This window comes from Heterodontus francisci, chromosome 11 (assembly GCF_036365525.1).
Source record: "Heterodontus francisci isolate sHetFra1 chromosome 11, sHetFra1.hap1, whole genome shotgun sequence".
In the NCBI taxonomy this organism is placed as follows: Eukaryota; Metazoa; Chordata; class Chondrichthyes; order Heterodontiformes; family Heterodontidae; genus Heterodontus; species Heterodontus francisci.
The window spans coordinates 103,867,359-103,894,779 of record NC_090381.1 but is presented as its reverse complement, the minus strand read 5'-3'; the positions used below and the strand labels follow the sequence as shown (position 1 = coordinate 103,894,779).

The 27,421-nt window shown below is 41.7% G+C and overlaps 1 protein-coding gene across 2 annotated transcripts; it reads left to right on the top strand.

Moving 5' to 3' along the window:
• igsf10 (immunoglobulin superfamily, member 10) lies at positions 1 to 26,551 on the top strand. Of its 2 annotated transcripts, none has more exons than XM_068042670.1 (7): positions 1 to 408; positions 1,807 to 2,110; positions 2,193 to 2,322; positions 3,946 to 4,336; positions 7,399 to 11,847; positions 13,738 to 14,641; positions 24,448 to 26,551. In XM_068042670.1, the coding sequence occupies exons 2-7, from the start codon at positions 1,899 to 1,901 to the stop codon at positions 26,354 to 26,356; spliced, it is 7,995 nt and encodes a 2,664-aa protein (XP_067898771.1). In that variant the 5' UTR covers positions 1 to 408; positions 1,807 to 1,898; the 3' UTR covers positions 26,357 to 26,551. The 2 variants fall into 2 exon arrangements, with proteins under 2 accessions (XP_067898771.1, XP_067898772.1); XM_068042671.1 differs by lacking the exon at positions 1 to 408 and adding an exon at positions 1,016 to 1,623.
• The last annotated feature ends 870 nt before the right edge of the window (positions 26,552 to 27,421 follow it).

Sequence of the window (27,421 nt, the reverse complement as noted above, 5' to 3'; positions counted from 1 at the left end):
GTTTTCAGGGACAACGGAGGGACGGAAGATTAGTATAAACGTTTCAATTAATCGGATCAGTTCAGAGCAGAGATAGGAAGAGAGGATTTGGTACCTTAGGAAAAATGTTGGTTTGATTAAGGATTTGCTGCGAGCTCGGTATTTGAGGAATAGAGAATACCCTCCCCTCTGTCTGTCTCATACACCATGGATTCAGTGCTGGATCGGGGGAGGGACCTGCTGTCTGTTAATCTCTGCGCAGTACCAGACTTCTCGAAACAAACTAAAGCCTGAAACAAAACCTGACTGAGTCCTTCCTTTTGACATAAGAAAGGGTTTGAGGCAACAGGTGGGATCTCTGTAATCCGGGTTTGCATTGATTACTGTCTAAGCCCTGGAATCCCCTCATGTACCGGATCCCAAGGAGTTGTAAGTGCAATTAACCTTGGCGATTGCTGCTGTTCCTTTTTGCATTTTATCGTTTGCTGTTTTACAAATACTGCAAAATGATCGTGCTATTTAGATCTGGTCAGTGAAATAGAAAATACTTATACGCTTGTTAATATTTTCTCACTGTAAATTCAGTAATTGTCAAAAAGCCACCCTCAGATAATTAACACTCAGATAATACTCGGCGTTGATATGTGCACGTCTGAGCTGGGGCTCAGGTTCCAAACACATCGACTAGATCATGGAAAAGGAACATTTGGGCACTTGATGGGTTTGTAGTCAGGGTTTGTCTGTCATTGAATTAATTGCAACTCGTGTCTCCTTAATGAGTGAACGTCAAAATCCAGCTATCAGCCAATTGTGGAGCTACCCTCCACAATAATCTACTCTGAAGAACAGAACCGGCTCCTGTGAAACTCCAGAGGGGTCTCGCTTGGATATAATAGGAAAATGTGGGAATATTACGCCCAAAATCCCACCCACTGAAGGAACAATAATTGCAATCGTTAACAATTGTTCCTCCCTTTCTGCCTCTTTATTGTATGACTAAGCTTCTTTGAGGAGTTCTCGTTCTTGAGTGTCAGAAGTGAAGGCTTCACAAATGAATGATCTCACCTCTGTGTGGGAAGTGAAGGGAGAGTGATTAAACAAGGTTGTGGGGACAAGTCACTGTATTTGGGGACCGAATGAGGAAATTAGCTGCAGTTTTGATTTTAAAAACTATTACTTGGGGCGTGAACTTGATATTGGGAGAGCTGCTCCGCTCTTGGGTTGTAGAGGGTCTGACGTGTAAACTGGCAGTGACAGAAACTTGTGTGTGCGATTAGACTCGGAGCAATGTCAGTGAGCAAGGGGTGCAGTATTCTGAAACTTCTCCGCGTTATTGGGCAAGACTACTTAAATCCGGCTGAGAAAAATAGAAGGGACTAGAGGGACAATCTGGCATCGAAGCGATAGGCGTTTCGGAACAAGAGCCCAAATGTTCCTTTTCCATGATCTAGTCGATGTGTTTGGAACCTAAGCCCCAGCTCAGACGTGCACATATCAACGCCGAGTATTATCTGAGTGTTAATTATCTGAGGGTGGCTTTTTGGCAATTACTGATCTTAAAAGCACCATACACCATTGCACCTTCCGGTACTTCAGCGCCGTCCCAGAAAGCATCCAAACTGACGTGGAGCGGATAAATTTGGGGTTAGTTTAATCATCTTGCCTCTGTACTGCACCGTTTAATGGAGAGGTATAAGTCAGGGTTGCATTGTCATGGTTATAAAGCACGTTAATATGTAGATAATGCCGCACATGCAGCAATGCAAACATTTAGATGTGATATTTAATTCTTCCTGAACGCTCGTGCTCACAAACACTTTTTTTCAGCCCTCAGTCTCTGGTCCGTTTGCAGGAAATTTGATCTTCTTGCGGTATGTAACTATTTCCTGAAGGGTGATCTCCCAAGGTGCTGAAAGAGGATGAACGCGGCCAGCCGAGGAATCCTGTCTCCCCTCTCTGTGCATTGGAGCCTGTTGCTGATCTTGGCCGCTTTCGCCTGGAGCTGGCGTATCTGCTCCGCTTGTCCTAAACCATGCGCCTGCTACATGCCTACCGAGGTCCACTGCACCTTCCGATACCTCAGCGCCGTCCCAGAAAGCATCCAAACTGACGTGGAGCGGATAAATTTGGGGTTAGTTTCATCATCTTGCCTTTGTGCTGCTTCGGACTGACCTGCTTATGTACATGATATTAAGGGTTCCATTTCCTTGCAGTTACAATAACCTGATGGAATTAACAAGCGACAATTTCGCTGGGTTGAAAAGTCTGGAACTGCTAATGCTTCACAGCAATAAGATCCAAGAGATACCAGACAAAGCATTTAAGGACCTGCAGTCTCTGCAGGTAAGGTCTACCAAGATCAGCTGGAAGAGTGTGTTTTTCTCCAATTCATTGGGCACAGTTGGCAAGGCTGGTATTCATTGCCTGTCCCTTGTTGTGCTGAGCAGGTTGTGCCGGGCCTTCTTTTTGAACCGTTGCAGTCAGATAGGGAGTTCAGAGATTATGACCAAGTGATGATGAAGAAAGGACAATATATGTCCAAGTCAGAATGATTTGGAGGTAATTGTGTTCCCATGCACCTGCTGCCCTTGTCCTTCTAAGTGGTGGGCATCACGGTTTTGGAAGGTGCTGTCAAAGAAGCCTTGGTGAATTGCTATAGTGCATCACATTTTGAGCCTTTAGATCTTTTCTTCATCTATCCCACTTAGCACGATGGCACATGACGAGATGGAAGGTGTCCTCAGTGTCGAGATGAGGCTTGGTCTCCACAAGGACCTGTTTTTCTTTCTGGTGATTTGGAGCAAGTGAGATGCATGGTAACTTCAGAGAGCAGTTAAGAAACAAGAATGTTGATGTAGGACTGGAATTCCACAGAGGTCAGACAGAATAAAAATGGTACTTTTCTTCTCCTAAAGAACATTAGTGAACCAGTTGTGTTTTTGCCACAGCCCAACACTTTCACTTTCACAGTGTGTTTTCCTGAGACCAGCTTTTTTTCCTTAGTTCAAGATTTTTTTTCAAATTTCAAATTCTTAAACTGCTATGCTATTCATATTCTCTAGATTATTAGTCCAAGCTTGTAGTTTCGTAGTCCAGTAACATAACTATTACATTACGACACCCTGATAAAGGTGTAGCAACAGTATTCATTACAAATTTCTGATCAGTAAGTGGATAAATCAAAGTCAATAACTATTTAAACATAATTTCTGATCAGATTAGCTTTTGAAATGTACCAGGTTAGGATTCTACAGTAATTATGTTGATGGACTTTCATTTATTTTTCATTGACAGGCCTGGATGAATTATGCGTTTAGTGAACAATAGTCAGAGCAATAGATTTCATTTGTATGTGGAGAGGAGAGGAAATGTTTTTACACAGAGGATTATGTGGCTGTAGAATGCATCACCATAGTTAGTGATTAAAGCAGAGACCACTTTAACATTCAAGATTAGGTTAGAAAGGTGATTCAAGCTAAGGGAATGAAGGGATGTGCCGGTTAGACACATAGGATTAGGACTCATGTTGCTATGGAGGATAAGCACCAAACTAGACTGGGTGGGCCCAACAGCCTGTTTCTATGTCATGATTCTACTTAAGATGTAAGTATCGGTCAGTGTCCTCCCGCAAGTTGAAACAGAAATGACCAGTAATGTGCCAGGGCAGTCGAAACCAATCAGCATTTATTGATATAGTACTTCCATCTCCACCCAATCACCACCCATCCACTCATATTTTCAGCACAGGACCTCAATGCACCTCAATTTATTTCATGGCCCTAGTAAACTGAAAGTGTCCATCCATTGTAGCAATAACTACAGCAGAAGCTAAAATGTAGTTATAAGTGAATTCTCTCTAGCTGTATAACTTTAATAGGTCCTAAAGAGCTGTGTATGTCACTATTGCTCAGTTGTGTGTAGATACCATGGAATAGGCTGTAATCATTTTATCTGTTGACTTTAAAGGTTCTAAAGATGAGCTACAATAAGGTTAAAGCATTGAATCGTGAAACTTTCCATGGTCTTCGCAATATAGTGCGGTTACACATGGACCACAACAGCGTTGAATTCATTAACCCCGAAGCATTCTATGGGCTCACTTCATTAAAACTGCTCCACTTAGAAGGAAACATGCTTCAGGAACTGCACAGAGATACGTTTGTCACTTTCCGCTTCAGCCGGATCTTCAAAATGTCTTCAATAAAGCACATTTATCTGTCAGATAATGCCTTGACATCCATTTCCAGTGATCTGCTGTCTTACATCCCGGAAATTGAAAGCATCTACCTGCATGGAAACCAATGGTTTTGTGATTGTAACTTGAGGTGGTTAGCTGAACTCAATGAAAAGCTACCAGGTATGCTCAGTCATTTATCCATCCTCTTGACATTTCCAGTATTTACTACCAGATCACTGATGCATGGCTCACTCAGATGGTACCTGTTCATAAAAACCAAAATTCAGATACCACGTTAGACACAATGGGGTGGAACTTCACTTGGCTAATAGTATAAAGCAGGCAATATTGCATCGACTGCCTGAAATACACCAGGTCTAATATTCATTTCCACTGACTTCATATGCAGTATCTAATGGGCGGTCCATGCAATGCCCTTTATTTTTCACTACTGCCCAAGATGAACTTCTAATCCAATGTATTATCCTCTACTGAAGTGCAGCTGTGTTTATCTGCCCTGTCATTTTAAGGCCACAAAATCTAATTGCCATAAGTAAGTACAGATTACAGTCAACCAGAGTTCAGTTGCTTTTTGGCAAGGGAAGTTTGAAAATTAGAAGGTATTTGTCAGTTTCAGCTCCAGGTCAGGAAAACCAGCCTGAAATGAGTGTATTTCTATTTTAGATATATTTTGTATTATGATCTCTGAAGTACAACAGTCTCAAAACCTATTCATTGCTTGACTAGTTGTGGCATTGGCCATTGACAAAATGATGGGTCATTGTTAACAAAACAGGAGTCAGAAAAAGTGAAATAAAGATAATGTTTAAAAGTTCATAAGAATGGCATATATAATTGTGAGTATACAATTAATCTGTGCCTTAAGGCAACAAGAGGGTACATCAGCAAACAAAGTTCTGTGGATAAATAGAGAAATTAAAATTAAACTGGTCTTTTGAGTGGGAGATGGGAAGGATCTGGAGATACAGTTACAGGCTTGCATATGGGAATCCCTCATCAGAGACTATTAGCTAAAGTTGAAGCTCATGGAACTGGTTAGGAATGGAAAGCGACAGAGAGTAGGAATAATGGGTAGGCACACTAACTGGCACAATTTGACTAGTGATGTCCCACAAGGATTTGTGATGGGGCCTCAACTATTCATTGTATTCATTAACACTTAGATGATGAGACGGAAAGCCACATATCCAAAGTTGCCAATGACACAAAGATAGGCAGCATTGTAAGGAGCGTAAATGGAAGGATAAAATTACAAAGAGATAGTGAATTAATTGAATGGACAAAACTGTGGTAAATGGGTTTCAATGCAGGAAATATGAAGTCATCGATTTTGTGGTACTTTCTAAATAGTGTGAAGCTATAAACAGTGTCTGTCCAAAGAGACTTGGGGGTCCAGGTGGATAGATCACTAAAATGTCATGAACAAGTACAGAAAATAATCAAAAAGGCAAATGGAATGCTGGCCTTTATACCTGGAGGACTAGAATACAAGGGAGCAGAAGTCATGCTTCAGCTATGCAAAGCCCCGGTTAGACCACACCTGGAGTACTGTGTGCCATTGTGAGCACCACACCTTAGGATAGATATATTGACCTTAGAGGGAGTGCAGCATAGATTTACCAGAATGATACCTGGACTCCAAGGGTTAAATTATGAGGAAAGATTACATTAACTAGAAGAAGAAAGCTTATGTTCTGTGTTGTTTGAAGGATCCGCCTAACTGATTCTTATTGATAATTGCTTTGTTTTGTACTTGAAAGTATAACATAATTTTGGATTTCCCAAACTAGTCTTTGCATGTTTCTGAAGGCTGGGATTTAGAAGGTTAAGGGGTGATTTGATCAAAGTTTTCAAGATATTAAGAGGAACAAATAGGGTAGAAAAGGAGAAACTATTTCCGCTAATTGGGGAGTCTAGGACTAAGGGGCCTAGTCATAAAATTAGAGCCAGATCTTTCAGGAGAGAAATTAGGAAACACTACTTCACCCAAAGTATGGTAGAAGTTTGCAACTCTCTTCCGCAAAAGGCAACTGATGCTCGATCAATTGTTAATTTTAAATCTGAGATTGATAGATTTTTCTTAGCCAAAGGTATTAAGGGATATGGGGCAAAGACGAGTATATGGAATTAGGTCATGGAACAGCCCTGATGGCACTGAATGGTGGAACAGGCTCGAGGGGCTGAATGGTCTCCTCCTGTTCCTATGTTCATCTGGGAGTGGTGGTGTGGAAACTGACCTAGGCCATAGGTCAGCACAGGGCAGTGGTAGGCAATCATGCAAGGGAGAAAAGCACCATAGTATCACCCTCCTTGGACACACTGGAAGGATTGCAAAGGAAGTATAATCATTAGTAGATATGGATTACAAACCACAGCAGGTTAAACCACCTGCCCAGGTATGACACCCAGACATGACATGACCTTTCTGTAAACGGATACATAAAATGCTTGCTATATTATACATAGATAGATAATGTTGAATTAAATTTCAAGCCTTATGTATGAAGGTCAAGTGACAAGATGTATTTTTTTTAGTAAACTGTGTTCCCTACCTTTTTTTCCCAAATGTATCTTTAAATATATCTCTACAATTTTAAAACCGGAGACATTTTTATGAGGAAGAAAGTGTTGTTTGGAGCAACCTCCTAACTGATTCCTACTGATAATTGCTTTGTTTTGTACTTGGAAGTATAACATAATTTTGGTTTGCCCAAACTAGTCTTTGCACATTTCTGAAGGCTGTAGCTATGCTGCCATTTTCACATTTAGTGCAAAGTGGTTTTGGGAATGCTTTAATCCAAAATGGCAGTTTAATTTAGGAGATTAAGAGATTTACTAACGAGGTGTCAGACTCCCTCCCATGTTGCTTTCAGTATTTGAGGATGCCAGTAGAACTCCAGTCTTAGATGTGTGTTCTTCTGAGTGAGGTTCCAGTTAAACAATGGGTTAAATAAATGTCAACATGGTAACTTGGCAGAAAATACAGGCAATTAGGCAGGAATCTGAGAGACAGCTGACCTCGCTTTGTTGTTGCACATCTCAATCCAACATCCAATAAAATGTATGAGACATACACTGCAGAGATAATTAATTTCTATTTCTTGGCTTAACAATGAAGAGAAAAAATACTTCTGGAAAGTCTTGTTTTTTTAATTGCTTGTAAACTGAAACATGCCAAGCCTGAGTTTCCCAAAATAACACTGCAGAGTTTTTTTTTCTAGGAACAATCAAATGCAAACGAGACCGGAACTATCCGAATGGTCAGATTTGCCCCTTGTGCGCGACTCCAAGTGTCTCTAGGGGCAAGGATATTTTACAGCTGCCTCCCTCGGTGTTTGCATGCACACCGCCAAAAATCCAGTCCCCACTGAAAATCAGAAACAGCACCCTGCAAGAAGAGGGGGATTACGCTGCCATTAATGCCAAGGACTTTGTGGCACCATTAGGTCAAATGAGCTTGAACATGAGCGACCAATCTGGGAATGGTTGCGAAATAACTTGCAATGTTCACAGACCCTTGCGAACACCACAGGTGACCCTGGATCAAAAAGAAGGCTACTTGCTGCTAAACACTTCTTTATCAACCTTCCTGGTCTGCTATGTAGATTATGAGCAGATCCAACGGCTGTGGGGCATCTTGGCATTGTACACTGACTCGCCTCTAAAACTTGAGAGGGATGCTCTGCTGAGCAAGACACCTTACATGAGCTATCTTTACAAACAGTTACCGGCCACAGATGTGCAGCAGTTTACTGGTGTAGAGGTGCAGATCAGGGCAGATCCTGCTTGGCTGATGCAAGATGAAATCACCCTGCAGATGGACAGGACCCAGACAACACTGAACATTTTGCAAATCAAGTACTGCATAGATGTTCAGGTTACCTTGCAAGATTTAGAAGTTAAACCTGGGAAAAATAGCTGGGTGATGATAAAGAAATCAAGAAGCGCAAGAACGGAACACTTTGTGGTGGTAGGTGGGACAGTGGTGTTGGAGTGCCAAGCCTTTGGTGACCCCAAGCCCGTCATTGAATGGATACTTCCAGATGGCAGCAAAGTCCGAGCTCCATACAACGCCGAGGATAGCCGGATTTCAGTCAGTGCAGATGGCAAATTCATATTAAGAGTAGCTGACCTCTATGACACTGGCATCTATCACTGTGTGGGAACCAATTACCAAGATGCAGATGTGCTGAGCTTCAGGGTTACCATTCTGGACCCCAATGTTGCAGAGAACTATATAAATGGGCCTTACATTTCTAAATCTGGTGGTGAATCAATACATCTCCCATGCCAAGCAACTGGAATCCCAAATGCATCTATCAGTTGGGTTCTTCCTGACCATAGAGTATTACATCGCACAACCGGGAATAAGGAGATAACCCCAAATGGGACTTTAAGGATACAAAGTCTAACAGCCAGAGACAGTGGCTATTACAGGTGTCTGGCTGCAAACCGTTATGGGATTGATCTCTTGGCATTACAGTTAACGGTTACTGGCTCCAGGATTTCTTCCGAGAAAGAAAATGGAGAAAATAACGATGCAGCAGAGGAAGACATTGCGTCAGGGGAGAGCGATGAAGACTTGCTGGAGTCTGAAGATTTGATAAAGAAAGACAGTCAGTTATCTTCTGAGAATACATCAGAAGATAAAGCATACAATTCTAGGACCAGCATTTCAGAGCCGACATCTCAATCAAGAACAAGCACTATAATTGCAATAACACCCAGGAGGAGAATTAATGGAAGTGGTTCAAAAACACGGTGGTGGTCCAACCGTCGAACATTGAAACAGCCCAGAAGGAGGGTAGACCCTCAACATTGGGCAGAGTATCTGGAAAAGGTCAGAAAGAACATCTTAACAAAAACTGCAACACGTAAGATCACAGTTAAACCTCCCACTAAAGATTTGTCTTCTGAATCATCCGCTGATGTGGGAGAAACATCAGGGGATGACTTGGGAGGTGTAGAAGAAGAAGAATTTATAGTGGTAACAACCAAACAGCCTACAGACATTTCAAGCACTAGGCTATCTCCTTTCACTAAGAAGTCAACAGCAATGGTTCCTCAGTCGAAAATAATTCCTGTGGTTGCAAAATCCCCAAAGAAATTTCTCACGACAGAACCAGACACAAGAGCTGCAATACTCCCAATTCTAAAGGTACCTACAGATTCCAATCTGTTCCCAAAGGTAACAGAGCCCATTTACAAAAAGGAGCCTATCAGAGTCTTACCCCAAAGGACAACTACAACTCCCCATGAATCTAAATCGACTGAGGCAAATGCAGAAATGCAGGTGACATTTTCTGGTGACATTAAGGATATCCATTACATGCCAACTCCAACGCCAACTGCATTAATCACAGCCACTCCAACGGAAGGTATCTCATCAATAGCATATACAACAGAAAAGGCTAACCCTGTCGCCATCTCTCAAAGTGAGACTGTAAGGATACGTGACTATCACACTCACATTATGACTATTACAATGGCCAAAGAGGATAGGAATCAAATTCTGTTTAAAACCACTCAGAAAATCACGTCCCCACAGTCCTCGTCTCTGTCCACGATCCTTACTCAGCAAGTTCACATTATAAGAGAAGCCACTACTGGTGCTCCAGTTTCCAAACCACGGCGGTTCGGTAGGCGAAGAAAGTTCCCCTATAAACGTCGATTCGGTAGGCCAGGCTTACGGAGACCCGGGTACAAGATTGTGAGACCCAGGCCGAGGAGGCCTGCTTGGTCTAAAGAGAGAATGGCAGTACCCACATTGGCACATTCAGGAACTTCCAGCCCAAATCACACACCCTCTGTCACTGAGGTTCCACCGAGACCTCCACTTCCACATCCGGCACCAATGCCAAATGGAACAAGTACCAAGGCCACACAAACATATAGCCAGCAATCTGGAGATCTGGGTGCCAGTGAAACTGCAATTGAGCGCACCCGAGTTCCTCTTAAGGAGGGTATGCAAAAGGTTAGTGTTCCTGAGGTGGCACCAACCCAGTCAAAGTGGCTTTCTCAATGGGCGATCAGGCCTGAGATCAAAGCAAAAAGCCCTGACTCTAAAACCACAACGGAATTCCCTGAGACTAGTCCAATCGCCAGAGTGACTTCCACCACACATGTTACCAAGAGACTGGAAGAAATAACATCTTATGTTGGTTTTCCCTCTATAACTACTGAGCCTACAACAAGGCCCTCCAAGATTGTTCGTGGGAAGATCCCTTGGAATAGGCTTTTTGGAGTAAGCAGTCAGAAGGATGTTCTTAGAAGGCTTCGTAAACCTATCAAGAGTTCTAGGAGTACAACTGCTGCTCCTAGAGTGTCCATCATTCTTACAAAGCCTACTCCTCACAGTGTGAGCACCTCACAGGCAATAGGAGATCTGATCAACCCCCTTTTCTCCACTGTGAACCCCAACAGCTACAGAATGAAGCCAACAACAAAGCTCCCCATCGCTTCTGTCTATCCACCTTCAACCACAAATCTCCCAACAACAGTTGCTACCATCCCCTTTATTGCAGAGACAGTATCCACCACAGCAACCAATACCCAGACAACTCGTGCAACTCGTAGAACGTTCTTCCGTCGCAGGAGACCAGGCAAGTTTAGCAGAACAAGAAACCGTACAACATCATCATGGGCAACCCCGGGTCGTAATCGCTTGGTAGTGTCAGCAGCTGAAAGTATGACGGCGCATCCGACAAAAACTAGGATCCCATCACCTCCAGCCATCACAATAACCACCAAATCACCTCATCACATTGCCACTGCAGCTAGCACTACCATTGTCAGTGCACAATCAAACAATCACCTCCTAAACTCAGCTGTGGTGAATCCAGCTACACACACAAGTCAGTATATTTCTAAAATTCTACATCTACCAAGCAACAGCCTTACCAGCCAGACAACTGAAACCACATTAGCGACAACCAATCCAATAATTCTAACCTCGCCTATTTCTGAAACCACATCTAGGGGCATCATAACTACAATACTTCGACCATCTACTGCCACAAAGGCAACTAGGCTGCCTACAGTCAGAAATAAAATTCACTCTACCAAAACGACAATGGTGCCCCCAGCTACCAAAACAACCAGTGCTACCACAACCATCACACCTTCTACTGAATCAAGTGTGCATTCTACAACTGTGGCTGTTACCTCATCCCAATCATTGACCACCACCAAGTCTACCTCCAGGACTATCCCCAGATTCCATGTCACCTTACACAAGTTTGCCACATCTGTGCCTCTGACGCACATGCAATCTCTGCCTCCAAGATCCAGGATGGATACGCCACTTTGGCAGAATCCCCAGACCAAAGCCATAAGCACCTTAAAGACAAGTAGTGGCACCAAATGGCAAACACCACTGAGTTTTACAGAAAGGCCGACTAAATATAGGGTAGCGCCACCCAAGTTAGACATTGATCTTGAAAACACCATAGAGAACAAAGATGGCAAAGACGATTTTTCCAACAAGTCCAACCCTTCATCACCCAACGCCATTGCTGTGGACCCTATGGCCAGAAACCGGCCCTCAAAACCCAGTTTAATCAATGGGAACGCAGCCAGTTTCACCGTCCTGGCAGATTCTGATGCATTTATACCGTGTGAGGCAACTGGTAATCCACTTCCCATCATAAGCTGGACAAAAATCTCAACAGGTAAGTGTCACCAAATCATTTACTTAGTGATTTCGAGATGCTTCTTAAAAGTTTTCAATATTTGAATAATCAGAACAATCCTTCATTCACTCATTCATTCATTCATTCATTCATTCAGGAATTCAGTTGCTTATTCATTCACTTATCCACTTGTTCATCCATTCACTCATTCATTCACATTCGTTCACTCATTCACCCACCCATTCATTCACACACTCATTCATTCATACATACATTACTTTAGCTTCAGTCATGTCTTAGGGCAGTTGTAATGCCTCTTGTGGGAAGCTGTTTAAATGATGCAGGTACAAAAATGTAAGTAACTTCAATCAAGGATCATTCATAATCCAATGGCTTGAGAGTCCTTGGGAAAGAGCCTGTGATATCCCTTGGGACTGATGCTGCATAAAGTATTGCTTCAGTGACCCACTAAGCTTGGTTTAAAAAGTGCACAGTGGCTATTTTTGTTCCTTCTAGCCCACTATTACTTAAACGTAGCTTCGCTTGGTTTTTTGAGAAACTATGCACCTCTACCTGTCCTCTCAAAACATTTATAATTGCGATTAGGAGCAGAGCTTGTAAAATTGGTCAAAGCTTTTTTGTGGCCATGGGAATGCCAGCCCCATAGATGGGCACTGCTAGCTACAAATAATTCTCTCCAGCATTGTTTCATTCACATGATACACTATAAGACTGCGTCAAAGCATCTTATAACTGATCTACTTGATTTTCTTTATTCCTTCATGGGATGCAAGTGTCACTGGCAAGACCAGCATTTGTTGACCATCTCTAATTGCCATTGAGAAGGTGGTGGTGAGCCGCCTTCCTGAATCACTGAAGTTGAATATGTAGACATCTATCCACAATTTATTGTGGCAGAATTTTACTGTTAACCCACATCTGTACACAACTGGAAACCGTGTAAGATTTCCTCACCACCCTCATACAGTGTTCTTAGTATATGGGCAACACTGGCAAAAGCAATATTTACTGCTGGTGTTTGGTTGTTCTGAGGGCTTTAACAGTCAACTACATTGTGTGGGACTGGAGTCACATGGAGGGCTGACCAGGCAGGGGCGATAGATCATTTCTGTGAAGGACAATCGTGAACCATTTGAGGTTTTATGACAATGTAAAAGCTTTCCTGGTATCAGTCCACAAATTACCAGATTTATTGAGCTCAGTTGCCCCAATTTGCTGTAGTGGGATTATGAACCTACAACATCTGGTTGCTTGCATAGTCACATAATCACAAATCTATCTTATCTTTATTGCCTGGATTTGTTTAGTAGATAAGGATTATCTGTAGCTGTGCTGAGTATTAAATAAGCTTCTATGATTCCCTTTAATATTCCATGGCTTTAAAAGCCATAAAGGCGGGGCTAAAGTGTGGCGAGTCGAAGAGACTTAGCAGTTGGCAGGAAAAAAGACAGAGGCGCAAGGGGAGAGCCAACTGTGCAACAGCCCCGACAATCAAATTTTTCTGCAGCACCTGTGGAAGAGCCTGTCACTCTAGAATTGGCCTTTATAGCCACTCCAGGTGCTGCTCCACACACCACTGACCACCTCCAGGCGCTTACCCATTGTCTCTCGCAATAAGGAGGCCAAAGAAATAACTTCATACAATTTTAAATTTTAAATTTTAAGTTTTAAATTTAAAATCTTCACTCACTTACCTCTTCTTGTTTACACACTGTCCACATATTTAACATTTGAAGGAACACAAATGGTTTCCAAACACCTGAAAGTTGTATTATTCAAAGTATAATATGATATTAAGTTGTGCCTTTGATATAATACAGTATGCATTTTATCTATATAGTATTTAATTACTATGATAACGTATTGAACGTTCATTTGTTTGAAATAAATCTTGGGTTCTTGTTGTAGGTGCAACAGTCACAGCTAAAGTCAAACGTGGCAATAAATTTGAAGTTTTTCCAAACGGTACACTATCCATTCAGAAAATCACAGTTCAGGACCGCGGACAGTACCTTTGCATAGCAGAGAACCAGTACGGCTCAGACCGACTTCTAGTCACTCTGTCTGTGGTGGCTTACCCTTCCAAGATATTAGAACCTCGAATGAAGGACATCACTGTCCATGCTGGCTATCCAGTGGAGATGAAGTGCCGATCCCAGGGAAGGCCAGCTCCCACTATCTCCTGGATCCTTTCCAACAGGACCTTAGTGAGAAATAGCAGCCCATTCAATGGGAGAGTCTCGGTGCTGACTGATGGCACCCTCAGGATTAAAGCAGTAACTGTGTATGATCGAGGGAATTACAGATGTGTGGCCAGTAATCCGGCTGGGATTGACACGGTCACAGTGAGGATGCAGGTGGTTGCTCAGCCCCCAACTATCCTGGAAGGAAGACACCAGAGTATCAAAGGCCAAGTAGGGCAGAACCTCAGACTGCCCTGTACTGCTGTGGGAACACCCCAACCCACAGTCCACTGGATGCTCTTCGATGGCACTGAAATCAAACCTTTGCAGTTTGTCAACACAAAACTATTTGTCTTTACCAATGGGACACTTTACGTCAAATCCTTAACTCCTTCTGACAGTGGGAATTATGAATGCATAGCTACAAGTTCCACTGGAACGGAGAGGAGAGTTGTAAATTTAATGGTGGAACGCAAACAGGAGATCCCCAAGATTATTTCCACTACTTCGAGCAACACCAAAGTGAACTATGGAGATAAATTGCAACTTCATTGCTCAGCCACAGGAGATCCAAAACCAAAAATTATTTGGAGATTACCTTCCAAGTTAGTTGTGGATCAGTGGCACCGGTAAGATGTGTGTTCAGTTTCCATTCTTGGATGACTTCTAGTTAACACTGCTCTTGGTAGTCTACATGCAGCAATTTAAACCTAACTCACCCGATGGGAATTGGATGGAATGCAGATTTTACACCTCTGGAAATATTAACCTGCACTGATTTTAGTGGATGGGTGTAAAACCAGCATTTCATCTGATCCGTCAGTTTCCTCTGGGTGGGTTAGGTTAAAAATGGTGCCCGTTTGTTCATTCTCTTTCACACTTTCCTGCTGCCATTTCTTCTGCTTCACCTCAAGCTTACATGAGCAGGAGTGAATGCAGTGGATACAACAAGTACAATTTTGAAAGTTATGCCATGAAACGCAACAAGTTGAATACACTTTTGGGAAGAAAAATTTCAAGAGTCAATCATGAATTTTAGCGAAAGTTTGAAGATAACTATGTTTCTTCAGATATTAACAGTTTTTTTTTAGAAAGAATACAAGATTAGAAAAAAATAATCTAGTTGGGAATAACAGTATCCAAACTTACACTAACCCAGCCCACTCATTGCATTTTATTGCTTGAAATTCCTTCTCTGAAATTTCTTTCGTACAGCCCTGTACCTTTGTCTCCTTCTTTAAATCTCACCTCTTTGAGCAAGCTTACAATATAGCTGTTAATATTTCCTTTGTTTCGATGTCCATTTTTATCTTATTGTGCCTCTGTGAAGCACCTTGAGATGTTTCTCTACTGTTATGATCAGGTGAGGAGGGGTCAAAGGAAGGGTCCCCTCTTTTCCCTCTCCTTGTTTGATCACAACAGATTTATTTATTTTTTAAGTGGATATACTTGCCAATTCAATGAGTGTTCACTTATTTATACACCATAATCTTAAAAAGAACCAATCAAATAGGTTTTATCAAGTTTAACAAAGAAAGAGGTTAACTTTATCATACTTAAATCAATCTAAGCAAAAATAATAAAATACACTCTAACTTTCACACACACACAAATAGGCTACAGAGTAGGGAAGGATAGATTGGTTGAATTAGTGTCCAGAGAAATAAAAGAAGTATAAAGTCTGTGGTGGTTGGTGACTCAGTTGGCTTCAGGCTGAATTTAGTGGTCACTCAACCTTCCTTTGGTGGTCCTGAGGCTTCCAGTCTGAGGATGTGGATACTGATTCAGTGGTTCTTTAGCTTCTGGTTTGAGGATGTGGACGCTGATTAGGTAGTTCTCCGGGAGACAGCAGTGCAGCTGATCTTCTTCAAGGGAGACTCTGTCAGTTCTTTCTGGAAAGTTCCCCTGTAGCTCCCCCATCAGGCTTAAATCATTAAGCACAGTGAGCATCGATCGGTGAACAGACTAACACAATCAAACACAGATCAATTAAACCACTGAACACTACAGTCTGCAGCAGGCAATATGCCTCAGTGCTCACGGTCAGCAGGCAGAGTTTGAAGCTTGCAAGGTTGAAGTGTTTCATCCCCACCAGTTTAATATTCAGGTTTCCAGCCGGTGGATTAAAAAATCATCATTCGACCTAGCATGGTTTTGTGACTCTACATTAAAGGCACCCTATCAATGCAAGTTGTTGCTGCTGTTGTTGTTGACTGATGTGCAATGCTGTATAGTTCTGACTGTTAAATTTCATTTGTCTGCTCAGCTGTGTAGCCAATCTAAATCCTTCTGCAAATTGCAATTCATAAAATTACTGCTAGCAGTTATGAGTAGGTGAGCAGGTAACATGTTCATTTATCATCCCTTGTGTGCCTCTTTAATGCATATTTTTTTTAAAGCACATTAAGGTCAAATATCAGATGGAGCAGAGCCATGCAAACATGTTGAGTGTTTTCCTGTTAATAAAGTCCAGAAGAATTCCAAGGCTCTGATGTAAAGACACTATCCACTTGGCAACAGCTGGCAAGTCGACCACAATCCTTTCAAATTTTTTAATATGCACCTCTGCCAAAGCATTAGATGGCCTATCTATCTAACTCAGTAATTTCAGAAATACACCGGGTATGCATACATGGCAGATACAATTTAAGCCGAGTAAGTGTGAAATGATACATTTTGGAGGAATCAACATGGAGAGGCAGTATAATCTAAATCTTGAAGAGCAGAGGGATCTGAGGGTATGTATTCACAGATCTATGTAGGTGGTTAAGAAAGCATCTGGGATACTTGGCTTTGTAAATTGGAGTATTGAGCACAAAAATAAGGAAGTCAGTTTAGAAATCTCTGGTTGGGCCTCAGCTGGAGTATTGGGTACAATTCTGGGTACAACACTTTGTGAAGGGGGTTCCAGTTTGTAGGGCACTGGCACGAGTACTGGGGAAAGTAGGGGCTGTACCATTGGGATGTGTTCTGGTGAGCCGCATAACGAGGGAAGTAGAAAGTGTTTTAAACTAAATAGTGGGGGTGAGGGATCATATTTGGGAAGATGTAGTAACTCAAAGAGTAGAGACAAGGCAAGAGAGAAAGATATTAATATGGGAAATGATAAACAGTCCGTGACAGGAAGGGATAGAGAGTACAAATCTGAGAGTAAATCAGCAGTCAAGGCTATAGGGAACAAAAATAATAAAAGGACAAAACTAAAAGCTCTGTATGTGAATGCACATAGCATTCAAAACAAAACAGATAAATTGATAGCGCAAGTAGAAAATAAATAAGCACGATCTGATAGCCATTACAGCGATGTGGCTGCAGGATGACATAGATTGGGACCTGAATATTGAAGGGTACATAACATTTAGGAAGGACAGGAAGCTAGGAAAAGGTGGAGGTGTGGCTCTGTTAATTAATAATGATAGTAGCACAATAGAGAGGGATGACCTAAGTTCAGGAAACCAGGATGTAGAAGCGGTTTGGATAGAGATGAGAAATAATAAAGGCAAGAAGTCACTTATTGGAATGGTATACAGGCCCCCTAAGAGTAAGCACATGGTCGGACTGGGTATAAAGGAAGAAATAATGGGAGCTTGTCAGAAAGGTAAGGTGATAATCATGGGGGATTTTAACCCATACATAGACTGGAAAAATCAAATGGGTAAAGGTAGCCTAGATGAGGTGTTCATAGAATGTTTTCAGGACAGTTTCTCAGAACAGCACATTCTGGAGCCAACCAGAGAGCAGGCTAAACTAGACCTGGTATTATGTAATGAGATAGGATTAATTAATGACCTCATAGAGAAGGTGCTCCTTGGTAGCAGCGATCATAATATGATTGAATTTTACATTCAGTTTGAGGGAGAGAAGAGTGGGTCTAAGACTAGTATTTTAAAGTTATGTTGCGACTGAGGCGGGAAGAGTGCACTGTTAATTCAGTCCCACTTCTCCACAGGTCACAACATATATTCAAATTTTCCCACTTACCGAAACCGTCAATCAGATACTCTATTTTCCCCCCAGAATAAAGCACACCAACTAGTTTCTTTAATAAACAATTACATTATCCATTTATTATAAAGCAAGTCTTAACCAATAATGAAGTAAAGCATGCACACAAATGGAAATATTAAAGCCCCTTATTTTATCCTAGCCCTCATGCACACAGACATGCATACACAGCCAGTTAACCGGGAAAAAAGGATGTTTACAGCTGTTACTAAGAAATAGAAGGAATAAAAACTAGTTAGACTGAAAAGTAGGTATGGAAGATGTCCTTTGTTTTGGTAAGGTGTCCCAAAGGCAAATAGGTGGCTGTCATCCAGAATCTTCCTAGAACAGTTCTTTCCAGGTGATGTTGATGATCAGTCTGGGCAGGCTTTCAAAGAGATGCAGCTACAGAAGGCTTCACTTATGTCTTACACAGTTGTGCAGCAACAAAGATTTCAATTCTCACACATTCAATGCAAAGTTCCTTCAAAAATGCAAGGCTTCTGCAAACAGGCAAGATATCTTCAAATACAGGAGGCAACAGTACAATTTGATGCAGGAAATCTGCAAAGAGAGAAAGATCTCAGCTATCTTCTCCTGGCAGGCACACAGCAACTCCTTCCTTCCTTCTGTTTTTAGTCAAACCAACTGGCTTTTTTAACAGTTCAATATGAAACCGACTTTTGGTGTGTCTTTAAGAAGAGTGGGAGAGAGTTTTAAAATTCCTCGAGCAAAATTACCTCTGAGATTTTCATAGCTAGGCTGCACTTTAAGAGCCCTCAGCCACTGGTCAGAAGCCCGCTGCTTACTTATCTCAAACTCCAAGTAAGTTTGATCAGTTTGCTTCTTCGAGGGTTTGATATTTCTGGTACTAGCTCATGTGCCCCAAGGATAGCATTTTTTGTGAGTTCATAATTTGATGAACTCTCATCTGGAAACAGGGAATAAACCTCATGGGCTATTCCTGTTAACTTGCTTTGTAACAGAAGAGTCCAAGTCTCCGCTGACCACTTTAACTGCTTTGCAAGTTTTTCAAAAAATGCTTTCATGTCTCCTTCATTGAATTTTGGGATCAGTCGAGTAAATTTTAACAATTCAGTACCCAGCCCTGAATTACGATCCACTATATTGGCCATGCTTTCACTGGGGTTACTCTGTCACCACCACCCCACCCCACCCCACCCCCCCCACCCCAGTTAACTCAAGCCGCCTCAGTGCTCTCTCCTTGCATTCCTTCTGGAAGGTTCTTTCTCTTTCTCTCTCCTCTCTCTCCCCTCTCTCACTTCTCTCTTTCTTTTTCTCTCTTCTGTCTTGCTTTCTCTCTCTCCTCTTTCTCTTTTTCTTTCTCCCGTCTCTTTCTTGCTCTTTCCCTTTCCCTGTCTTCTAATTCAAGTTTCCTCAGTTCCAGTTGTATCTTTGCTAGCAATACCTTGTCAGAGTCTATTTCTAGCCCTATTTCTGATTCTTCAGATTCAAGGGAAAAATGGTTGGCCACTAGTCTTAGGAATTCAAACTTTCTAGCCTTGGCATGGACAGTGATCCCACACTGCTCAGCCATTTTTCACAACTCTTCTATAGACAGTGCTTTTAACTTATCCTAAGTTACTTCACCCTGGCTTGGGGAGTTACTGGCTTCAGTTGCAGACATGTTAGTATTCAAGCACACACAACTACAAGAAAACCTGTATTGAAATCTGTTTTTTTTTGATTGGGATCAATTTGACTTTCCACTTCCAATTTGCTTGCTTGTCTGTGGGTCAAATCCAGGTGCAAGCTCCCTAATTTCTGTTACAACCTGGTGAGAAAGGGATCTAGGGGTTCCCTCTCAGCCTTTTCCTGGTTTGGCCGTAACATGGTTTAGTTTTTAAAACACTGTTTTTAGCTTCCCCTCAGTGTTGTTCACTGCTCTCCAATTGTAAGGACAAAGATATCAACCAGATAGGTTTCCTTAGATTTAAGCAAGAAAGGTATACATTTATTAAGCTTAAAACCCTAATTCGGTTAAAACTACAAAAAATACATGACACAACCACGCCAGCATGCACACGCGATAAACACATATGTAGATAGAGACAGAAAAGTAGAAAGAATCAAGGTGAAAGGTTTGAAGCAATAGCTGGAGTTCTTTTACTGTCTTTTGAGTTCAATGTAAAGCCTTTGCTTGCAGTTAAATCTTGCCGTCTCGTTGGGGCCCAGTACACACTTTTAAACTTGTTTCAATGTTTTTCTGTCTTCTTGAAATCCAGTTGCAGTCTCTTCTTTTCATTAGACAGAGAGAGAGGGAGATGCTTTCTCTTCAAGTTCAGTTGGAGTCTGACCTCAAAGTGTTCTGTGAACACAATTCAAACCAAATCTGGGCCAGCAGGCCAGTCATGTGACTAGCTCTTTTTTTCAGGACAACCTGCCCAGTGAGGTTTTGTGGACTCTTTCAGTCTTAGTAGATATCCTCAGTAGGGGGCTGGAATGCTGACCTTCACACACTTAATGTCTTTTGATCAAAATCCATTTGGTTAATTGAATCAGGGAGCAGTTCCATTGTCTTCTCCAGGCAACTGTCTCTTAGAATGCAAATGTTTCCAGCCATTGTCCTTTCAGAATGTAGGTGCAGCCATGTTTTCAGCCCAGTAAAAGTTTAAAATTAATGTTCCACATAACAAAATTAATATGCCTCATTCTTGGCAGGTGTGGTTTTCCTCACAACAGTTAGTAAGGGTTTCTGCAGATATTTACAAACAAAAGAGTTAACAAAGTTAGCAGTGGTCCTATAGAAAGTCTGGGGAATTAATGGAAAATAAGGAGATAGCAGATGAATTGAAGAGGTATTTTGCATTAGTCTTTACTATAGAGGATACAAGTAACATCCCAGGAATAGTTGTAAATCGGGAAATGGAAGGGAGGGAGGAACTCAAGAAAATTACAATCACCAAGAAAGTGGTACTGAGCAAATCGTTGGAGCTGTGGGCTGACAAGTCCCCGGGTCCTAATGGACTTCCTCCTAGGTTCTTAAAAGAACTGGCCAGTGAGATAGTTGATGCGTTAGTTTTAATTTTCCAAAATTCCCTAGATTCGTGGAAGGTCCCATTAGATTGTAAAATAGCAAATGGAACTCCTTTATTCAAAAAAGGAGGGAGACAGAAAGCAGAAATCTACAGGCCAGATAGCTAGAAGGACAAGGGCAGCAAATGCATGGGAACACCACCATCTGCAAGTCACACACCATCCTGACTTGGAACTATATCGCCGTTCCTTCATTGTCGCTGGGTCAAAATCCTGGAACTCCCTCCCTAACAGCACTGTGGGTATACCTACCCCAAATGGACTACAGCGGTTCAAGAAGGCAGCTCACTACCACCTTCTCAAGAGCAATTCGGGATGGGCAATAAATGCTGGCCTAGCCAGCGATGCCCTAATCCCATGAATGAATAAAACAAAACATCTATCACAGTTAAAATGTTAGAAGCTATTATTAAAGACGTTATAGCAGGGCACTTGGAAAGATTCAAGGTAATCAGGCAGAGTCAACATGATTTTGTGATAGGGAAATCATGTTTAACTAATTTATTGGATATTGATGAAAACAAAGACATGCTCTCGAAGCTTTTCATCTTGTACTCATCAGGACAATACACAAGAATACCAATGTAAGGGAAAGCACAACTTTCTACTGTATGAGAAAAGAGTACTGATTGGTTGGCAAGTGAGTGCATCAGTTTATGGTGACTGACAGTTAACTGCCAAGCTTTGTTTGAAATTTAAACTAGGTAGCTTGACTCTGATTGGTCAAGGTATTGCCCTGAAGAATGAACCAGCGAATGGCTGTCACTTATTTTGTTTAGCTGAAACAGGCGCAACGTGTGTACATATTCTTTCTGCCAGCAAAGAACAGGGCCCTGTGTATTAATATATGTGGCTTCCAGCACACGCAAATGCACCACACTGCGAGCCATACTGAAAATCTTAAATTGGTTGTCAGCGTAATTCTTAGCACATGAGGATTCTTTAGCCAATGTTGGCCAATTGCGGACTTAGAGGAGGAAATTGAGTGTAATGTATCTAGGTTTGCTGATGAGACAAATTTAGGGAAGCAGTAAGCTGTGAGGAGGACACAATGAGGCTGCAAAGGGTATAGATGTCAAATGAGTGGGCAAAAGCTTGGCAGATGGAATATAATGTGGGGAAACGTGAAGTTATCCACTTTGGTAGGAAAAATATTTTTAAATAGTGAGAGACTGGGAAATTTTGGTATTCGGAGGAATCTGGGTGTCCTTGTACATGAATCACAGAAAGTTAATGTGCAGATAGAACAAGCACTTAGGAAAAAATTGTATATTAGCATTTATTACAAAGAGATTGGAGTATAAGAGTAAAGAAGTCTTACTGCAATTATATAAGGCCTTAGTCAAACCACATGTGGAGTCTTGTGTACAGTTTTGCTCTCCTAAGGAAGGATCTACTTAGAAGGAGTGCGATGAAGATTCACTAGACTGTTTCCTGGGATGAGGGGATTGTCCTATGAGGAGAGGTTGAGTAGACTAGGCCTATATTGGCTAGAGTTTAGAAGAATGAAAGTGGTCACATTGAAACATACAACATTTTTAAGAGGCTTAACAGGGCAAATGCTTGGAGGATGTTTCCCTTGGCTGGCGAGTCTAAAACATGGGGTCACAGTCCCAGAATAAGGGGTCAGCTATTTAGGACTGAGGTGAGGAGAAATTGCTTCACTCAAAATGTTTTGAATCTTTGGAATTCTCTACCCCAGAGAGCAATGGGTGCTCAGTCATTGACTCAGGACAGAGATTGATAGATTTTTGGATACGAAGGAAATATGGGGATGATGTGGGGATGTGAAGCTGAGATAGAAAATCAGCCATGATCTTATTGAATGACAGTGTAGGCTTGAGGGGCCAAATGGCCTACTCTTGCTCCTATTTCTTATGTTCCTATGTTCTTATGAATACCAAGCTAAAAATAAGTAACTATGGTAAAGAGGTGCTAGAGAACAATATTAGCCTGATTTTTAAATATTGCTAATGGAATATTCAGTTCATACTTGTGAATCAAAAAAAAGCATCATCCTTTCCTATGCACTTGGAACATGTATCATTTTTGTAAAGAATTTGTTAGTGAAAGATTACAATCATCCTTGTAAACAGCATGCACCAGCCACGATTTGAATCACCCTCTAGTCTTCTGCTACACCAACCTTTGGCTACTATTTTGGAAGAGAGGCTATTACAGCACCAGTATCATTTCTCCATTTTCTTGCAAAAAACTCTTCATAATTTGGCACAAATTGTTTTTTTTCTCTCACAGCGAGGATGGTTAGTGTGGGAAATGGGAAAAGCCTGCACTGGTGCACGAGGAGGTGTTCTGCTTAGTTTGGTGGTCAAGGCACATTGTGGAACTGAGTAGGGGAATCCTCACTCACACACAACCTAAAGGGCAATGGCTGCCCAAAGTAGGAACATATTCTAAACACAAAAGGCAAAATATGGCGAATACTGGAAATCTGAAATATAAACAGAAAACGCTGGAAAAACTTTTAACGCATCAGACAGCATCTGACCTGCTGAGTATTTCCAGCATTTTCTGTTTAGAAACATATTCTGTTTCCCTGCTCTGATATTACTCACCAAGATGAGCAGCAACAGAATGTTTAAACTTCAACAAAAATTTAAAATTCTATCTGCAATTGGATAGTAAGCAAGTATTTTCTCTCTGTTGCAGATTTATAGAAAATAATCAATAGATAATTTTAGTATTTTCCCGTCATCTAGTTACTCCAATGCTTTTATCCTTTGGAGTTCTAAACCCTAACTATTAAGATACTGAAGCCTTTTTATTATACTTAATGGACTAGATTTTTTGTCTATTCAATGAGAAAAATAATCAACATTCTTTACTACATTCAAGTCCAGTGTCTGCTTTCCAGCTTATCTCTGTAACCTACTCCAGCCCACCGAGATCTCTAATGCAGGCCTCGTGTGCAGCAGTGCCTTCAGCTGCCCAGGTCCCATGTGCTGAAATTCTCTCCCTTATCCTCTCTGCATCCTTACCTCTCTTTCCTCCTTTAAGATGATATTTTAAACCTACCTCTTTGACTTCAAGCTATTTGTCACCTGTCCTAACATCTGCTTAGGTGGCTCGGTGTCAAATTTTGCCTGGTAACAATAATTTCTTGTTTTTAATTCAGATTTTCAGCATATGCAGTATTTTGCTTTTATTTGCCTGATAACAACTCTGTGCAGCACCTTGGAATGTTTCACTATGATAATCCTGCTATATAAATGCAAGTTGTTGTTATTCAGGCTTTTTATTTAAAGTTTATTTTCGCATTTACCTCTCAAAATTTCTCCCCTTCCCTCTCCTTTTGCAGGCTTTGATTAGATTATTGTTCTTACCTTGTTTCTATTTTAGTTAATGACAGGAAGGTTCTCCCTTTTTCTTTTAGAATGGCAAGCCGAGTCCTGGTGTTACCCAATGGGACCTTATCAATCGAATTTATCACGGAGAGGGACGCCGGGGACTACCTATGCATTGCCCGAAACAAGGCTGGGGACGACATGGTGTCGCTGAAAATCGATGTGTCCATGAAGCCGGCACTGATTGAACACAAGCAGGCCATTCACAAGCATGTTTCATATGGAGCAGATCTTCAAGTGGACTGCAAGGCCTCTGGATCGCCCAAGCCTGAAATCTCATGGAGCTTGCCTGATGGGACAATGGTCAACAACGTGTTGCAAGCTGACGACAGTGGCAGCAGGACTCGGAGGTACATTGTGTTTGGCAATGGGACTCTCTACTACAATAAAGTGGGGATGGCCGAAGAAGGAGATTATACGTGTTATGCACAAAACACCCTTGGCAAGGACGAGATGAAAGTACGTGTGACTATAGTGACAGCTGCACCACGTATAAAGAAACGATACAAGACATCCCTGAAGGTAAAAAATGGAGACTATGCAATGTTTAACTGCCAGGCTGTGGGAAAGCCATTGCCAAAGATACTATGGATGCTACCAACAAATGAAATAATATCATTCTCCAAAAATCGGTATCACTTGCATTCGAATGGTTCCTTGGTGATCAAAAATACCCGATTCTCCGACACTGGGGAGTACATGTGTATTGCTCGCAATCCTGGTGGTGATGACACAGATCTCTTCCATTTGGACGTGGCCGGAAAACCACCGGTCATAAACAGTTTGTACAGGAATAAGACAGTCATCAAGGATATCGCAGTGAGGCACACGAGGAAACTGATTGACTGCAGTGCCGAGGGGATGCCCAGACCTCACATCATGTGGATTATTCCAGATAACATTTTATTAAAGGCCCCTTACTATGGCAGCAGGATTGTCGTCCACTTGAATGGCACTTTGGAAATCCGCAACGTAAGGGCTTCTGACAAAGCCAAATTCATCTGCGTGGCCCGCAATGATGCCGGGGAAGCCATTTTGGTGGTCAACTTGGAAGTGACCCGAAAGTTAAGGAGGCCCATGTTCAAGAATCCATTCAATAAGAAAATCATTGCAAGCACTGAATCAACTGCCATCCTGAACTGCTCCGCTGATGGCTACCCACCTCCAGAGATTATTTGGATTCTTCCCAATGGAGCACGGTTCACTGCTGGGCACAAGGCAGCCCGCTATCAAGTAGACAGCAATGGCACCTTTCTTATTCACAACCCAACCGCAGAAGATGCAGGGAAGTACCGATGTGCAGCTAAAAATAAACTCGGATACATAGAGAAACTAATTATCTTGGAGGTTGGCCAGAAACCCATCATACACACTCGACCATTGGGATTAATACGAAGTATGAGTGGAGATGCTTTATATCTTCACTGCTCTGCCAATGGCAGTCCACCGCCAAAAATTGTATGGGCTGTACCAAGTGGCTATGTCCTCGATAGACCTCAAATAAATGCAAAGTATATCCTGTTTGAAAATGGGACTTTGATTATTAGGGAAACAAGCGTACATGATAGAGGCAATTATATGTGCAAAGCATATAATAATGCCGGTGATGCCTCCATAATAATACCAGTGATCATCATAGCCTACCCACCTCGTATAACCAACGGACCTCCCAAATCTGTTCACGCGATGGCTGGGTCACCTGTTCAACTCAACTGCATGGCGATTGGAATTCCCAGGCCAGAAATCCTGTGGGAGTTGCCTAACCACACGGTGCTTTCTACTTACAGCAAGGGGCGGCCCACCGGCAGCGAGCTCCTCCATCCGCAGGGAACATTGGTGATCCAAAGACCATCCGCTCAGGATTCAGGGACATACAAGTGCACAGCCAAGAGCCAGCTGGGCAGTGACTCCCGAGTAACATATATTCAGGTCGTCTGAAACGACTGCTCTTCATAAAATGAAGTCTTGCATTCATCTATTCTTATATTCATTTTTGAATATATACATATATCTATATATTTTTTACAGAGATTAACATTATACTTCTGTGTTGAAAATAATATCTATGGACTGATTCATTTCAGCCGAGAAGGAAATATTTTAGTTCCCTGATTAAAAAAAGATCTATGATACTATGCCTATATGAGTGGGGGGGGGGGGGGGGGGGGGAGGTGATTTTAAGCTAACTCTGCCATCAGGAAATTGATGGGATTGGGAGAAACGCTGATTTTACAGCCTGCCTGATTTAACTCCCTACTGAATAAACTGAGAGCAATATTGGGGGCGTGTAAAAACCTGATCCCGTGGGGTTCCTGCCAGGTGAGCTAAATTAAAATTACTCCCTATAGAGACTGCACAGAGAGAGCCCTCTTCATATTCTCAAATGTAATAACAGCTTTTAAAGATTCGGCAGAATTGGTTATTAATGCGTGAAAACTTTGAATTAATTTCTTGGCACATTTGTTTTACTGTCTGAAAAATACCAAGTTTCCAAGTTGTAGACAGTGGTGAAATAGTATACTGGAATATTTCATACAATAATTTATTCTGTGCTTCTTTGACATTTGACACTGAATTCTTACCATGCTTTGCTGTGTTGTTATTATCAATAGGGCAAAGATCAACACCAGTAGAATGTGTGAAACATTAACATCCTTCTCATATCATTTACACAGAGGAAGAAAGAATTCCCTCTGTGACCTGCTGTTGCAGTATTCAACTGCTTTTATTTTTTGCATAGTAATTTGCTTTGCCCCATCATTTAACATATAATGTTGCAAGTCAAGGACAACCAAAGGTCAGGTGTAATATAATTGCTCTTTACTTTCAATTTTCAAAAAAAGATAATAAAAGGTTTTTTTTAAAAAAGTACTGATGACATGTTATCTGGTGCTGTGATTAAATGGACACATTCTGCATCGATTTCAGGCTTATGTTACAGGTGACTACCCTGCCGCTCTGGATTCTCAGTCCTTGCTTCTCTCCCAAGTGTGCACATTCTCA